This window comes from Myotis myotis, unplaced genomic scaffold (assembly GCF_014108235.1).
Source record: "Myotis myotis isolate mMyoMyo1 unplaced genomic scaffold, mMyoMyo1.p scaffold_m19_p_5, whole genome shotgun sequence".
In the NCBI taxonomy this organism is placed as follows: domain Eukaryota; kingdom Metazoa; phylum Chordata; class Mammalia; order Chiroptera; family Vespertilionidae; genus Myotis; species Myotis myotis.
Genome location: NW_023416357.1, coordinates 103,728,543 through 103,746,140, shown reverse-complemented (window position 1 = coordinate 103,746,140; position 17,598 = coordinate 103,728,543). Strand labels below are relative to the sequence as shown.

General features: G+C 55.3%; 1 protein-coding gene across 2 annotated transcripts in view; it reads left to right on the top strand.

The window, feature by feature from the left end:
- The first annotated feature begins 3,120 nt into the window (after positions 1 to 3,120).
- Positions 3,121 to 17,598, top strand: part of QPRT (quinolinate phosphoribosyltransferase) — a 21,049-nt gene continuing 6,571 nt past the window's right edge. Inside the window, exons 1-2 of one of the 2 annotated variants that reach the window (XM_036310770.1) lie at positions 3,121 to 3,391; positions 15,909 to 16,460. In XM_036310770.1, coding sequence (XP_036166663.1) covers positions 3,379 to 3,391; positions 15,909 to 16,460 — 565 coding nt within the window. In that variant the 5' untranslated portion in view covers positions 3,121 to 3,378. The remainder of the gene's footprint in view (positions 3,392 to 15,908; positions 16,461 to 17,598) is intronic. The other variant, XM_036310771.1, reaches the window with a different exon arrangement.

The window sequence follows — 17,598 nt, the reverse complement described above, 5'->3', positions numbered from 1 at the left end:
ATCTTTGCGGCTCCGGAGTCCAGGGCCTGTCACGTAGTAACTACCTGGTATGTGTTTACCGAATGGAGGGATAAATGAAATAACAAAGGAACCAATGATGGGTGTTGTGGGGTTGTGTTTTTGAAACACTGCTTTTATTTTATTTATTTATTTTGTTGTTGTTAATCCTCACCCAAGGATATTTTCCCATTGATATTTTAGAAAGAGTGGGAGGGAGGGGAGAGACGGAGAGAGGGAAGCATCGATGTGAGGGAGACACTTTGCTTGGTTGCCTCTGCACATGCCTGGTCCAGGGCTGGGAATCCAGCCTGCAATTGAGGTATGTGCCCTTGACCAGAATTGAACCCTCTATCCACTGAGCCAAACCAGCCAGGGCCAAATGATGGTTTTTACGTAAACACGTGGCAAGATCAGATCTGTCTTTTGAGTGAACCTGGCATCCAGAGATGGCCTGAAGGCAGTGTGGCCCCAAGATGAGCACATTATTCTAGTCCAGGTTAATACAGTGCGAGCGTGGCCCCAGGGGAAAGCAGAGTTCAGATCAGAAATGGATTTATTCAGAGAATGCAGTTTAGGGCGAATTGGCTGTTGAGGTGATGGGGGAAGAATGAGGTTAGACTTCAAGGTTTCTGTCTCGGGAGATTCAGATGCTGACATCATCGTGTGGGAATGCAGGGAGGTGAGCATTTTGGGGGAAAACATATTGAGTTCATTTTTAGAAGTGGTAGGAGCGGGATGTTTAGAGATGGTTAGAAGTAGAGACCTGGATCTTGGAAGGAGGTCAGAGTGAGAGGTATGGGTCTAAGAGTCATCTGATTTTATTCATTTTTATTTTTTAATATATATTTTATTGATTTTTTACAGAGAGGAAGGGAGAGGGATAGAGAGTCAGAAACATCGATGAGAGAGAAACATCGATCAGCTGCCTCCTGCACACCTCCCACTGGGGATATGCCTGCAACCCAGGTACATGCCCTTGACCGGAATCGAACCTGGGACCCTTCAGTCCGCAGGTGGACGCTCCATCCACTGAGCCACACCGGTCAGGGCGAGTCATCTGATTTTAGATAGCAATTTGAACAACGGTATCGATGAATAAATGCATCAACTCTAGCGTTTACCGTGCACAGCGAGAAAAGGAGACAGTCTCAGAGTGTCAGCCAGGGCAAGCTGGCGCTGTGACTGCCAATCCCCACACTCAGTTTTGTCCTCGCTTACGTGGCAGTTCAGCACTAGCGCACGGAGGGCGACCTCCCATGGGGCCATTCAGGGCCCGGCTCCCTCCGTATTGTGGCTCCATCATTCCTGGCGAGGAGAGCGGGAGGCCATGGGGAGGCGTTCGCTTTTTCTCACCCTCCTTGGGACAGGGGTCAGGCTGTGGTGGCCTCAGTGTAACCGAGGCTGAGAAATGCAGCTTCGCCGTGTGCCCAGGAGGAAAGGCGAAACTCCCGCCGCACTGAGGGAACACCACAATTTGAGGGTTGGGTGTAGGAAGAAGGACCCGCAAGGGACAGCACAGAGCCCAGCCAGGTGTGGCTCAGCGGCTGAACATCGACCCAGGAAGCAAGAGGTCACCGGTTCGATTCCCGGTCAGGGTACCCGGGTTGCGGGCTCCATCCCCAGTGTGGGGCCTGCAGGAGGCAGCCAATCAATGATACTCTCATACCATTGATGTTTCTATCTCTCTCTTCCTCTCCCTTCCTCTCTGAAATCAATAAAAATGTATTAAAAAAAATAAATTAAAAAAAAAAGAGCGACAGCACAGAGCCTTTAGGGGAGAAACCGGGAGAAAATGACATCGGGGGGAACATAGTTTGGAGAAGGTGACAGGAGCAGACCTGGCGCGAGTGAGGCAAGCAAGGGGCTGCGTACAAAATGGAACCTGGGGTGAGGCCTCCTTCGGTTTTGCGCCCCAGAACTCCAGCTTGTCTCCTGGACCCCAATCCTGGGAGGGTCTTGTCTGCAGAGGAAGGGAGGGAGAGGCTGGGAAGGTGCCAGTGAGTTGGCATCAGGGCTCCCGGCGACCGGAGCCCGCAGTTCCGAGGAAGAAATGGAGGTGGCCATTCTTGGACGGGAACAGGCCTGGAGTCGCAGTACCGGTCACGGCAGTGCCCCCTTCCCGCCCTCAGAGGCCGGGTTCTGATCTGTGCGCGACCTTAAAGGACCCCGGGAAGAGGGACGGGAAGGGAAATGGACATTTGTCCAGCGTTTACTCTGTGTCGCTGGCAGTTTCCTCACTTGATTCTCAGGTGAACCCAGCAGGTAAGTGTTACCCCATTTTACAGCAGAGCAAACTGAGGTGTAGAAAGAGGTAGAAAGGCTCTTGAGATAAAAAAGGATGGAACTGAGGTTTGAACCCACTGAGCCCGGCTCTCCTAGGCCAGCGGTCGGCAAACCGCGGCTCGCGAGCCACATGCGGCTCTTTGGCCCCTTGAGTGTGGCTCTTCCACAAAATACCACAAAATACCACATGTGGGCGCGCACGTACAGTGCGATTGAAACTTCGTGGCCCATGCGCAGAAGTCGGTTTTCGGCCTGGGCGAGTCTATTTTGAAGAAGTGGCGTTAGAAGAAGTGGGGGGTGCCAGTCGGTCGGTGGGGGTGGCGCGCGTGATTCATGCAGGAGGTGAGTGAGCCAGCCAGTCAGCAGTCTCATGTGCAGTGGTTAGTGCTAGTCGCGTCCGCAAATCGCGTGCGGGTGACAAAAGTACCTACTCGAAGCATAAAGTTACCTGTATTTTTCCAACCAGCTGCAAATCCTACAGGTATTTTTGTCATCAATTTAAGAATTGTAATTCTTTTGTGCTGGTGGCTTTATTATTATAAAATGAAACATGTTTTAGGTGCCCTGTTTGAGATGGCTACAAAGAAGAAGCAAAGAAACACGGAAGACGAAAACTGTGAATTTAAAGTTGAATGTACCTACCTATATAGTTTAAGTTTAAAAAATTGGGCTCTCAAAAGAAATTTCAGTCGTTGTACTGTTGATATTTGGCTCTGTTGACTAATGAGTTTGCCGACCACTGTGACCTAGGGCACCATCTAAGGGGCTGGCCGGCCCTCACGGGGAGGGGTGGGGAGCGCATTCTTGCATCCTCGGCCTCTCACCCTGGGGCGCTGGGCGTGTGGAGAGAACAGGCCTTTGGCTCAGAGGGAGGACTTCTGAGTTGCGCAAAGGAGAGCTCCCCTCGGAGCCTGGAAAGCAGACGAGATACCACACCGCCAGGGATCCTGACGCCGGGAACAGGGACAAGAGGGAGCCCCAGGGAACCGGGAAGGGCTGATTGGGGCCCTCCTCCCCCTCCCCGGGCAGCCCCACCCCCCGCCCCAGAGCTCTCTGAACTTTGGATCTGAGCAGCTGAGCCAGCTCCAAGCCGTCATGGATCCCGAAGGTAAAGGAGCCCCCAGACCTCTCTCCCCTGCGCCCCTGCGCCCCCGTCCCCCCACCCTGCCCCGCTCCCCCTCCCAACTTATCTCAGCCCCTGATCGCTCCACCCCCACCAGAGACCGAGGCTCCTCTGGTCCATGGGGGTCTTCACCTCCCCAAATCCCTCCAGCCTCTCTGGGCCCCAGGCATTCCTTTCTGTCCGCCAAAGGCCCTTCTCCCACTGCTTTCTCCTCCTTGTTGGGCCTCAAGGAGCTCTGGCCAAGAAAGGGCTTCAGCCCCAGCAAAGGCGGGGTGCCCGGAGGGGCCGTCTCCTGGGGGCTCTGGGGCAGGTGGTGGGAGGCTGGATGGGGCCAGCTCTGGACTCTGCCCCTGGCTGGCAGCTGGAGAGGCCGGAGCCAAGTCCTGCCCCATCTGGTGGGGGAGGGGTTTGAGTCCAGTGATCCTCTGCGCGGGGGGAGGGGGGGAGAGGGGGTGGGGGGTGTGGGGGTGATGTCGCTAAATGCCAAATGAAGGGCGGGCCGCGGGGGTGGGGGGCAGGTTCAGGCCCCACCAGAAACTTGACCTTGGGCAAGTCACCTGGCTTCTCAGCGCCCCTTTCCTTGCACCTGTAAAACGACAATACAAGTGTGTGAGGAGGACAGATGACAGGGTGCATGGAAGGGGCCCATCTGTGAGCTCTGAGTCTCCACTGGGCTTGCTCCCCAGCTCTGACCTCCGCCCTGGTTTGCGGCTTCTGCTGGCCCCGCGCCCCGTGTGCCCAGCCCCCTTGTGGTCTGAAAGCAGCTCTTCTGGCCCCAAACAGCTCTTGGTTTACAAAGAACCTCAGAGTCAGAGCCTGGGTTCCAGTCCCATCCCTGCCACCTGCTCGCTGTGTGGCCTCGGGCAAGATGCTCAGCCTTGCTGGGCCTGCTCCTCATTGAGGAGCAGAGGCGTCCCTCATACCTGTCCCTGCAGCCCCGGCCTCCTCAGCCTCCGCTCCATTTTTGGGAGCCCTGTCTGCCCGCCTCCACCTGGACCTCCCCCTGCCATGCCAGCTCCATTTCTGCTCGTGCCTCACCCCCTCCTGCGCAGACTGGAAACCTCAGGGTCAGCTTTTACTGCTCACTGTCCTCGCACCCAATACCTGGACAGTGGCCGCAGCCTATGCATTTACCTCTCTGGCGTCACCTGCGCCCTTTCCCGTGCTGTTCCCATCCCTCTGGGCGAGAGGCCGGGGGAGGCCTCCGCTGCCTTCACACAGGTGACCACACCTGACCTGCAGCTCAGAAGGGCTGGCACTGGGGTCACTTAGCCGAGGGAATTAAGCCGGGAGGGAGCAGACAAGTCAGGGGGTGAGGCAAAGGCTGGGGAGTGGTGAGGACAGAGTTGGGGCAGAAGCAGATGGCGGGCTGGTGGGCAAAGGCGGAGAGGTCAGGCTTGGCCGAGGTGCGAGCGGGCGGCCCAGCCCCAAGTCCGTGGACTGGGTGCAGGCAGTGGGCCCTTTTGCTCACAGCTCAGGAGGGATGCCCTCCTCACACCTCACCTGGCTCCCTGCCTCTTGCCCAGCAGTTCAGCAGCCTCCCGCTTACACCTGTGAGGAGCCAGAGGCACCATTCAGATAGTTAAACTTCAAAGAGCATTTTTGATGCTGTGACTTCTGATGAAAAGTTTTAGTGCTTTCCCATGGCCTGTTGAGCAGAACCCTAACTCTTTCCTGGCACTCAAGGCCTGCTCGGTCTGGCCCCAGCCGACCCCTCGGCCCTCTCTCTTGCTGCCCTCCAACTGCTCTGAGATCCTGTGGATTATTGCACCGTTCGTATGCTGGGTGATCACACTGGGCCCCACGTGGAGGTTGTTGCTCTTCGCTAGAGAGAAAGGGGGAAGAAAAGAGCATTGATAGCTAGAAGCTGCAGTGCAAACCAGCTTCTGTCTCCACCTGGTGTTTGCCAAATGGGTCATCAAAGCTGCCGGTCAGACACCTGGCACTGGATGTCATCGCCATGTTCCCTCCTCTTTGCAGCTCTGTGATTTCCTCGTGAAACTGACTCCGAGAGGTTAGCAAACCGCCTGGCGTTGCCCCGCGTGTGGGTGGTGGAGCAGGTTCAAACCCAGGCGCTTCTGACTCCCAGTCCAGGCTGTTGCTCCAGCACCAGGGACAGGGCCCCGGAGCCCTGATTGCGGCTTCCGGAACTCTGAATATTGATATTATAAACATATGCTGAATTAAAATATGACTTAGTGCTAGATTAAATGGCAGTGTGGTGAGTGAAAGGTTCAAGTTGGCGGTGCGTGGGCAGGCTAAATAGCCGTCTCAGATGGTGAATAGAGAAAAACTGAATGTATTTAAGGAAAAGGGATGGGGAATGGAGATAGGGCTGCACAGCACTGAGCCAAAGGGTGTTGGGTCGAGGGTGGCAGCAAAAACACGCTTAGGGCAGTGACACAAGGACGGGCTTAGAGGAGGCAGCAGGAGAGCCCGGCGGGGCTGCTTTGGTCACTGGCGGGGGGGGGGGGGGGGGCAGAGAGAAGGGGGCTTGGAGACAGGGTCAGGGGTGAGCCTGGGACGAGTTGACGGCCCACTGCTCCCCTGGTTGCAAGCCTCATGGGGTCCCTGAGAGGTTGGGGGGTCCATGCCTGTGGGGGAATGGCATGGCCCGTTTCTTGCAGGCTGCTTTGTCCTAGCATATTTATTGCACTCTTGCAGGTGGAAATCTTGGGAAGGTCCAGGGGAGGATCTGAATAGAATTTCATCAGCTTCCCAGCTGTGCTCTTTCAGGGTCGTGGTCTCCACTGATTGGTTGGTGCCAGGGCAGAGGGTCATTAGTCAATGCAGCTGGTGCCCAGGCAGCCTGGCATCACTTGTCTGGTTTTGCTGCTTTTCTGGGGCCTGGAGCTGAAATACAACTGAGGCCTAGATGTTATCTTAGGGAGGAAAAGGTCAGGGGTCTCACCCGCCTGACCAGTGATAAGCCAGGGGAGGGCAGGTTGCCCTGGGGGCAAGGTCCTTGTTTTCCCAGTTTTGCCCCTTGCTGGGCACCCGGGTTTCCTGCCCCGGTGAGTTTCTGTCCCTGGCCCCTCATCCTTGCTCTGCTCAGGTCTGTCTAACAGTGAGGTGGGGTACGTGAGGGGACTCGAGCCCGCCTGCCTGGGCGGGTGTTCCTGAGAGCACACTTCCCAGCTATGTGAACTTTGGGCTAGTTACTTGCCCTTTCAGTGCCTCAGTTTCCTGATCTGTAAAATGGGGGTGATAGTCGTATTCCCATGGGGTTGTTGTGAGGATGAAATGTGTTCACATATATAAAATGTTTGACACAGTGCCGAGGAAGGACAGTAAAAGTGTTGGCTGTTATTACTATGCATTACGGCATTCCGTGTTTGATTAATGACAAGTGGCAGTAGGCCCCAGAGCTTAAGAAAAATTTATAAAGACAAAACCTTTAAAATTGACAACTTCTATCTACATTAATTTCTCCCTGTAAATTGGGGAAACCATCATTACCTGGTTTTAGCTGGAGGACTTGGTCAGCCTCTTGTAACACCACCGTGGCTACAAACACAGGCCACTTCGTTCCACATACAATTCGGAACCTAGACTTGTTATATTCATTTCGGTCCATTGGCACAGCCGCCCTTTCTTCCGCCCACCAGGCATGAGGGAGGGAAGATGAGGGATGGAAGCCCGATGCTGGCAAGGAGCCCCTGTCTAGTCAGGGCAACCTGGAAGCGCAGACAGGACCAGCAAGACTGCCCGCGGGGAAGGTCTCCGTATGTCGGGCCAGACCCAGTTTATCTGTATCCTTCCCTGTAAGGTGTATAGAGAGATGCAGAAATACCCTCAGAAACAGAGACACCAACTTTTTGAAAACGTCAGTTCTCTTTTAAAATTATTATTTTTAAAATTGATTTTAGAGGGAGGCAGAGAAGGGGGGGGGACATAGAGAGAGAGAGAGAAAGAGAGAGAGAGAGAGAGATAGGCTGTCAGTCCCCCAACCCCTAACCCCCAACCCCCACCCCCCGCAGGTGCCCAGACCGGGGCACACTCGGCCCCTTGATGTAGGGAGGACGCCCCAAGCATCTGAGCCGCAGGGCGGGGCCAGAGATGCCAACTTTAATAAAACGCTGGAAAAGCAATTAGGAAGGTATCGGGTTGAGAGAGCGAGGATGAAAGGGCAGGCATCTCCAGGGAACTCTCACCACCAGTGCGAGGGCAGAGAGCGGCAGGGGGGACAGCGTGCCTGTCCGGTCCCCGCCAGCTGCTGCAGCGGTGGTGGCTGCACAACTCGGTCAAGTTATAAAAGTAACTTTCCCTCACAGCTGCGCGTTCAGAGAGCCTGCATTTCAAAGGAGCCCCTTTGGTTGGAGACGCATGGAGTCAGGGCCTGAGGAGAGCCAGTGCCAGGCCTGTTTGTTTATTTCTCACATGTGCCCTGGCCCCGGCATCTGCCTCTGCCACAGGCGATCAGAAGAACTGATCTCGAAGGAAGGGGCGGGCGGTCACCCCGCGGGCGGCGGCGAAGGCAGGGCTGGTGCACTTGGTGGTTTCCCAGCTCTGCCCTTCAGTAACGGCCTCTGTGTTTCTGGGCCTCGTTCTCCACCTGTGAAGACGGGTGATCTCCACCGTGAAAAGCTGCGGGCAGGACTGTGACCGCGCAGAGCAGGCGTAGCAAGTGCGGGCAGCCAGCAGGCACCATGGGTGGCAGCTTCCCTCTGTCCTGCGGGCCGGGCCGGAGCTCCCATCTCTGCTGCGAATGAGAATGATGTCACCACATTCCAGACCCGTTACATCCGATTTTCCGGGGGTGGGGCCCAGCATCTTGCAAAGCTCCCCAGACAGTTCCATTGCGGAGCCTGGGTTTTGAACCACTGCTCTCCGCCCCCCTTGACCCTGTCTCAAATGAGGGGCCTCTCTTCTCTCTCTCTTTCCAATTTTTTAAAATTATAATGTCAAACATTCACACAGACAGAAAAATCTGATGAACCCTCATGTACCCATCATCCAGCCTCAGCAACCATCAGCTGTGGCCAGTCCAGCCCCAGCCACACACACCCCCCCCCTTCTTTCTGCCTCCCAGGGTCACCTTAAAGCAAAACCAGCTCTCGGACTGACCAGTGTGGCTCACTGGTTGAGCATCGACCTATGAACCAGGAGGTCATGGTTTGATTCCTGCTCAGGGCACAGGCCCGGGTTGTTAACATTAAATTATCTTAATGTTATCAATTAAAATATATATTTAAAAACCAGCTCTTATACATTAACTTCTTAGCATGTATTTTCTAAAATATAATGACTTTTCTTTTTAAAAAAATATTTTTATTGATTTCAGAGAGGGAGGGAGCAACAGAAACATCAGTGATGAGAGAGAATCATTGATTGGCTGCTTCCTGCACGCCCCGACTGGGGATCGAGCCCAGAAACCCGGACATGTGCCCGGAGGGAACAGTGACCTCCTGGTCCATCGGTTGATGCTTAACCACTGGGACACACTGGCTGTGCTTTAAATATATGTGTGTGTGTGTTTATTGATTTTAGAGAGAGAGGAAGGGTGGGGAATAGAGAGAAACATCGATTGGATGCCTCCTGCATGCCCCCCATTGGGGATCAAGCCCCACAACCTGGGCAAGTGCCCTGACCGAGAATCGATCTGGTGACCTCTTGGTATGTGGGCCAATGCCCAACCACTGAGCCACACCAGCCAGGCATAACTTCTTTTTATTACACTCACAATGCAATGATCACAACTAAATTTTAAAAGTTCTCCTAATGTCATCAAATATCCAGACAGTGTTCAGATTTTCAATTGTTTCATAAATGTCCTAATTTCGTTTCAATTTGTATGTTTGAATTAGGTTACAAATAAGATGGATACACTGTGATTGATTGGTCAGTATGTGTTTTAAGATTATTTAACCTTTTCTTGCCTTGCAATGCATTTGCTGAAGAGACCGGGTTATCCCCTGTAGGGTTTCCTCTGGTCTGAACCCTGCTGGTGGCAGCCCTGCGGATGCCCTCCTGCGCTCCTCTGTCCATCGGCTGCATCGAGAAGCCTGATCTGTTTTGCCGAGGGCACTGCCGGGTGGCGGTGTGCGCTGCCGCGGGAGCCCGAGGGTGGCTCTCGGTGCTCAGCTCCTGGCTGCACCGGTTCTCGGGGGGTTGCAGCATGGTTCCTCCTTCCCGCAGAGCACAGGACTTTAATTTGTTAAGCAGACAACTCAGTGATTTTTGTAACCTTCCCGAATTGCACAGCCATAGAGCATTTCCGCCCCGAAGGCCTCCTGTCGGTGAGCTCTCCCAGCCCCAGGCGAGCGCTGGTCGGAAGCCTGTCTCTGGATTTGCCGCCTCCGGCCACTGCATCTGAACGGGGCGTCAGTGTGTGGTCTGTGTGCTATTGGTTCTCACCCTCGTGTGCATCTGGGTCACAGGGCAGGGCTTCGAAAACCGGGTACCGGGAACCCCCCGCCCCCAAGACTCGGATGCAGGGGGTCTGCAATGGGCCTGCGCGGCCAAGGGTCTGGGAAGCTGCCCGGGTGACACCCGTTCACCCCCCCACCCCACCCCCTGGGCAGCGGTGGGGGCCCCGCTCCCTCAGCCTCTGCTGCAGGGGTGTCCACGGCCACTGGCCGCGCCCTCACCCCCCCCCCCCCACTCCTGACCACGACATGTGGTTCCTGCCCAACCTCACGGAACCAGAACTGCTCTGGAAGGCCTGCCCGCTGCTGAGCCCAACCCCGTCCGCCTTCCTTCTGCTTCTGTTCACACCCTGCTTCTCCCCCACCCCTTGTTAATCCTCACCTGAAGATATTTTTTCCATTGCTTTTCAGAGAGATTGGAAGGAGAGAGACAGAGAGAGAGAGAGAGAGAGAGAGAGAGAGAGAGAGAGAGAGAGAGAGAGAGACAGAGAGAGAGAGAGAGAGAGAGAGAGAGAGAGAGAGACCCAGCGACTGGCTGCCTTCTGCACGCACCCTGACTGAGGGTGTGGGCTGACACGCTAACCACTGAGAACATGGCCAGGGCCACACCCTGCTTCCTGAAATCCAGACACCCCCTCCCTCCCGGGGCCTCCTCTTCTTCCCTGACCAGGTGATCTTCCCCACCCACCATGCTCAGTCGCCAGCCATGTCCACTGGCGGCTGCCAAGTTTCCAGTCCTCATCCCTGTATCTCTTCTGAGCTCCAGAACCGCTCTCCTACCCTCCGTCGGGGACAGCCATCACCTTTCCTGCTGTCATCGCAACCTTGGCATCTGCAAAACCAAATCACTCTCGCGCCTCCCCCAAAACCCCCCCAGCTCTGCTGCTTATAAGCCTTGTCACCAGGGCCACCAGGGCGGCACCAGGGCCACCAGGGCGGCGCGAGGCTGGGTCTGTACTTGCAGAGGGAGGGACGCTGTCCTGTGGGGAGGCCCAGTGAGAGCAGGAAGGCTGTGGGCCCGGTGGCCACACACAGGCAGAACGGGCTGCTGTCTTCTGCGGTCCCATCCTCCCCCCCACCCTCTCCTCCCTGAACAGCTCTGGGTGCGTCTTCAGCTGCCAGGACGGAAACCAAGGCTTCCATCTTATTAGCTGCGCGTCCTGTACCTCCCGCCTCAGGAACCACCTGTGCCCCCGCCCGCTAGGCCTGCGGTTCCCGCCCGATTCGGGGCTGCATCTCTTTTTGTCTGGCCGATGGCTGCGCCTCCTCCTGCCCCCAACCCATCTCCAGGTGATGGCTGGAGTGACCCTTCTAGAAAAAGTCACCATCATGTCGTTCCCTTGCTTACAATTCCGTTACGGCTCCCGCGATCTATCCAGACTCCAGCTAGTTCAATCCTTTTTCTCTCTGGCCTCAACTCCCACCATTTCTCCTGCGAACCCTACTCGGCCGTCCTTCCCTCTCTATTTTCTTGCTTCTGAGCCTTGAGCACCTGCTCTTTCAGCCTGAACCGTCTCGCCCGCCTCCTCCCACCCCACCCCCCACACCTCTGCTTGGCAAACGTTACTCATCCTTCAAGGCCACTGGAACTGCCGCCCGTCCCAGGGGCACTTAGTCATTTCTGCCTCTCGCTCCCACCACCTCGGTAAACGCTTCAGTCATTCCTTCAGCAAACACGCCTGCCATGTGCCAGACAGTGTCCCTGAGCACTTTGCAAATATTAACCCACTTAATTTTTATAACAGCTCCATGAGGGGATTATTAGCATTGTCGCTCTTGCAGGTGCGGAGCCTAAGGCCCCGGAGAGGGTGGGTCGCTGGCCCCGGTCACTTAGCTGAAGGAGGCAGAGCCACCTTGAGGCCCAGGCCCTGTGGCTCCAGAGTCCAGACTCTGATTCATTCCACCGCGTGGCCTCTGAGAGGCTGTCACTGAACACTTCGTATGAAGCTGAGCAACAGAAAACTTCCAACGTTTGGCTGTGTTTGCCCAATCAGAGCAGCACATTCATCTGGGTCACTGTGCCAGGCACTTGCGACACAGCCAGAAGCTCTGGAAAGATATACCTTTGCCCCCAGAGGGGAACACGGCTGGGGGGTGATGGGAGGGAAGGAGCAAGGGGCGGAGTGAGCACGTGGTGACCCCCAACCATAAAATTATTTTCGTGGCTACTTCATCACTGTAATGTTGCTACTGTTATGAATCGTAATGCAGATATCTGATATGCAGGATGTCTTTTCATTGTTACAAACTGAACATAATGAAAGCATAGTGATTAATCACAAAAACAACATGTAATTATATATGTGTTTCCCGATGGTCTTAGGCGACCCCTGTGAAAGGGTCCTTCCACCCACCAAAGCGGTCGCGACCCACAGGTTGAGAAACGCTGGGCTAAGGCCTGAAAGCTAAGAGAAACAGCTGCCCACTCTGTCACCTCCAATTAGTACCTGGCACTGACCAGTTGCTCAATGAAGATTTGTCAAAAGAATATATTAAAAATGCAAAGAAGTCAAGAGAGCTAAAGCTAATACAGTGAAAGTGGGGCGTTTTGCCCTAACCGGTTTGGCTCAGTGGATAGAGCGTCGGCCTGCAGACTCAAGGGTCCCAGGTTCAATTCTGGTCAAGGGCATGTACCTTGGTTGCGGGCACATCCCCAGTAGGGGGTGTGCAGGAGGCAGCTGATCAATGTTTCCCTCTCATCGATGTTTCTAGCTCTCTACCCCTCTCCCTTCCTCTCTGTAAAAAAATCAGTAGAATATATTTAAAAAAGAAAAAAAAGAAAGTGGGGAGTTTTAAAAAATATATATGTTTTTATTGATTTTAGAAAGAGAGGAGGGGAGAGCCAGAGAGAGATAAACATGGATCGGCTGCCTTCATGTGCCCTGACCGAGAATAGAACCTGCGACCTCTTGGTGCATGGGACAAAGGTCAACCAACGGAGCCGCACCGGCCAGGGTGGGTTTTGTTGTTGTTAATCCTCACCTGAGGATACTTTTTCCATCGATTTTTAAAGAGTAGGAGGGAGGGAGAGAAAGAGAGAGAAAGAGAAACACCGGTGTGAGAGACACATCAATTGCTCGCCTCCCCGCATGTGCCCCAACCAGGATGGGGGATCAAGCCTGCAACCCAAGTACGTGCCCTTGACCAGTAACTGAACCGTCGACCCTTCAGTGCATGGACCAACGCTCCAACCACTGACCCACACCAGCCAGGGTGAAAGTGGGGTTTTAAACAGGCGAGTAATCCACTCAAATTTACTTGTTTATTGTTTTACTTTCAAGTCAGGTTTAATGAGCTATAATCATGGACAGTGAAATTTACCCTTTTCTCTGTGAAGTTCTGTGCGGCTTAATGAAGGCATCAGCGGTGTAGCCACTATCGCAGACAAGATCTAGAATAGTTCAATCACATCCAAAAACTCCCGGGTGCTGCCCCTTCCTGGCCAGCCCCTCCCCACCCCGGGGCAAACATCCGTCTCCTCTCTGTGGTTATGAGTTTGCCGTTTCCAGAATGTCATCTGGATGAGTCAGGTAGAATGCAGCCCTTCCAACCGGCCTCTTTCCTTAGAACCACACACTTGAGAGGGGTCCCCGTTGCGTGTCCTCGGTGGCTGGTTCCCCTCTCATTGCCGAGTAGAGTTCCACCGTAGAGATGAATCAGCCTGTACAGAGGCATCCGTTTGTTTCTCTGACACTCGCCAGTGGAAAGATTCAAATTCGCTTTAAAAAGCAAATGTCCCTGCACCGAGTCTGCCTGGAACGGGGCCCTGCCTCCTGCCGTTTGTTCCAGGCCTTGGCCTGGCTGCACTGATGCCAACAGGGGAGATGGGGGCTGCGTCTCTGTCCCTTGTGCTTTGCTCCCAGCACCCCGCCAGGGCACCGCTGGCTGTGAGAGAGGAGCGGAGGCCACTTGGCACGGCCGTGGGCGAGAACGTGGGGCCGGAGGCCTCGGCTGGATGGCAGGACGGTGGCTGAGGGCAGGGGTGAGGGGTGAAGAGCAGCCTCTTGGCTTTGGGGAAGAAGAGCCCGCCTCTGAGAGTAGAGCGAGCCAGAGTGCACGGCGTTACTTCAACTTGGGGCAAAAGTGCGGTAACAAACCCAACCCACCCCAGCCCAACCCAACCCAGCTCCCTCACAGGCTGCCCCGTTGGCCTCCCTTCTCCGGAGGCTTCCTGAGGCTGCAGATCTGCTCTTGGCCGACAGATGGGGATGATGCCCCATGCCTGAGCCTCTGCTGTCATCGCATTCACATTCATTCAACAGGCGGGAGGCACGTTAGCCCATACTCACAGCAGGAAGGACCTCAGAGACCAACCGCCGTGCCCACAGCTGTCATTTTACAGGCAAAGGACTCAGCCACACTCCTGCAGCTGTGTCCCACAGAGAGGGGCTCAAGCCCAGTGTCCCTGTGGACAGCCTCCTTGTACAGCTCCCATCTCTAGATAGGTGACAGTTTATTGAAACATCAGGTTGGGGGGGGAGGGGGGCTCCACGCCAGAGGGCCACGTCAGAGGGTCAGCGCCATGACCGCAACGCCTGGCTGGTCTGACCTGCTGCACTTTGTGTGGCCCTCGGCCTACCTGCCTTTCCTCTCTGTCCCATCTGCACCTAGAAAACGCTGTGCTTCCAGCTTCAAAGCGCTGTGCCGTGGAGACGCCTGGCTGAAGGACACCCAGCTCGTCTTTCACTGGCGTCTTCCAGGCGGACTGGAAGGCAGCAGGTGACGGAGATGCTGTTCGCTCCGCCCCTGGCTGGTCCATAGCAGCTGCCCCAGTGCTAAGTCTGCCAGAGAAGATACAGGACATGGTTAAAATCTGCATTTCAGATAACCGACAGATATATTTTTAAATTTTTAGCCTACAGATTTCAGAGAGAGAGAGAGAGAGAGAGAGAGAGAGAGAGAGACATTGATCTACTGCTCCACCACTTATGCAGTCTTTGGCTGACTCTGACATGTGCCCTGACCAGGGACTGATCAAAACCTTGGCTCACTGGGACAATGCTCTAACCAACGGAGCTACCCGGCCAGGGCACCAACAGAGACTTTAAAGTAAACGTATGTTCTAAGTATCACCTAGGATATATTTATACTAAAACATCCTTGATGTTGGTCAGAAATTTAAATTTAGGTGGTGTGTGTTTTTATTTGCTCAATCTGGCAACGCTGACCAGTCCACAGGGGCCTCCCAGTACCCCAGCCCCTCTCCCGGGACCCCCAGAGCTTCACCCTGGTTGGCTAGTGCCCAATTTCGCTGGTTGTTAAATGGAATTGACCCTTGAACAACACGGGTTTGAACTGCACGGGCCCCCTTACATGCAATTTTTTCCCCAATAAACACTTGTACTGTTTGGAGCCATGGTTGGGATGCATTCATCTGCAGTGTTTTATGCGGTGACTTGAGCGTCCATGAAGGTTGGTATCAGTGAGGGGAGGGTCCCGGAAGCAATCCCCTATCGATACCGAGGGGTAACTGGCGTTTTGGGGGAGTCAAAGGCTATATGGGAGCCCTGGCAGGTGTGATTCAGTTGATCGGGCGTCATCCCGTGCACCATAAGGTTGCTGGTTCAATTCCTGGTCAGGGCACGTGCCTGGGTTTCGGCCTTGATTCCTGGGTAGGGGGCGTGCAGGACGCAGTCCATCAATGTTCTGCTCTCGCATCCATGTTTCTCTTCCTCTATCTCTAAAAATCAATAAAAATATTATTTATTTATTTATTTATTTATTTATTTATTTATTTATTTAAAAAGGTCTTTTTTTTTATTGATTTCGGAGAGGAAGGGAGAGGAAGAAAGAGTTAGAAACGTCAATGATGAGAGAGGATCATTCATTGGCTGCCTCCTGGGCGCCCCACACTGGGGATGGAGCCTGCAACCCGGGCATGGGCCCCGACGGGGAATCAAACCATGAGCTCCTGAATCATGGGGTCGGTGCTCAATCACTGAGCCACGCCAGCTGGGCAATTAAAATACTGTTTAAAAAGCTATGTAGGAAAACAAAAAAAGCTATATAGGGATCTTCAATTGCTCGGGGCTGCTGTCCCGACCCCTGCATGGCTCAAGGGTCAGCTGCGTTTTGATGGTCACCGGGGCCACAGGGGAGGCAGCCGGACCACAGCGCGCTCTCTCTCCCTCCAGGCCTGGCGCTCCTGCTGCCCCCGGCCACGCTGGCCTCCCTGGCGGACAGCTGGCTCCGCGAGGACTGCCCGGGCTTCAACTACGCGGCCTGGGCCACAGGGGCAGCCCCCGCGCAGGCGGCGCTGTGGGCCAAGTCCCCGGGCGTCCTGGCCGGGCGGCCTTTCTTCGATGCCATCTTTGCCCAAGTCAACTGCCAGGTCTCCTGGCTCCTCCCTGAGGGCGCAGAGCTGGTGCCGGTGGCCAAGGTGGCCGAGGTCCGCGGCCCCGCGCACGGCCTCCTGCTGGGGGAGCGGCCGGCCCTGAACGCGCTGGCCCGCTGCAGCGGGGTGGCCAGCCAGGCGGCGAGGGCCGTGGCGGCCGCCCGGGGCGCGGGCTGGGCCGGGCAGGTGGCGGGCACGCGGAAGACCACGCCCGGCTTCCGGCTGGCGGAGAAGTACGGGCTCCTCGTGGGCGGAGCTGCCTCTCACCACTACGACCTGGGCGGCCTGGTGATGGTGAAGGACAACCACGTGGTGGCGGCCGGCGGAGTGGGAAAGGTGACGGAGGGGAAAGGTGACGGAGGGGAAAGGTGATGGGGGGGGAAAGGTGATGGAGGGGAAAGGTGATGGAGAGGAAAGGTGATGGAGGGGAAAGGTGACGGAGTGGAAAGGTGACGGAGGGGAAAGGTGATGGAGGGGAAAGGTGATGGAGGGGAAAGGTGACGGAGTGGGAAAGGTGACGGAGTGGAAAGGTGATGGAGTGGGAAAGGTGATGGAGGGGAAAGGTGATGGAGTGGGAAAGGTGATGGAGGGGAAAGGTGATGGAGTGGGAAAGGTGATGGAGGGGAAAGGTGACGGAGGGGAAAGGTGATGGAGGGGAAAGGTGACAGAGGGGAAAGGTGACAGAGGGGAAAGGTGATGGAGAGGAAAGGTGATGGAGTGGGAAAGGTGATGGAGTGGGAAAGGTGATAGAGGGGAAAGGTGATGGAGGGGAAAGGTGATGGAGGGGAAAGGTGATGGAGTGGGAAAGGTGATGGAGGGGAAAGGTGATGGAGTGGGAAAGGTGATGGAGTGGGAAGGTGATGGAGTGGGAAAGGTGATGGAGGGGAAAGGTGATGGAGTGGGAAAGGTGATGGAGTGGGAAAGGTGATGGAGGGGAAAGGTGATGGAGTGGGAAAGGTGATGGAGGGGAAAGGTGATGGAGTGGGAAAGGTGATGGAGGGGAAAGGTGATGGAGTGGGAAAGGTGAGGGAGGGGAAGGTGAGGGAGGGGAAAGGTGATGGAGTGGGAAAGGTGATGGAGTGGGAAAGGTGATGGAGTGGGAAAGGTGATGGAGGGGAAAGGTGATGGAGTGGGAAAGGTGAGGGAGGGGGAAAGGTGAGGGAGGGGAAAGGTGATGGAGTGGGAAAGGTGAGGGAGGGGAAAGGTGATGGAGGGGGAAAGGTGAGGGAGGGGGAAAGGTGAGGGAGGGGAAAGGTGATGGAGTGGGAAAGGTGAGGAGGGGGAAAGGTGGAGGGAGGGGAAAGGTGATGGAGTGGGAAAGGTGATGGAGGGGGAAAGGTGATGGAGGGGAAAGGTGATGGAGTGGGAAAGGTGATGGAGGGGGAAAGGTGAGGGAGGGGAAGTGATGGAGTGGGAAAGGTGATGGAGGGGAAAGGTGATGGAGTGGGAAAGGTGAGGGAGGGGAAAGGTGAGGGAGTGGAAAGTGACGG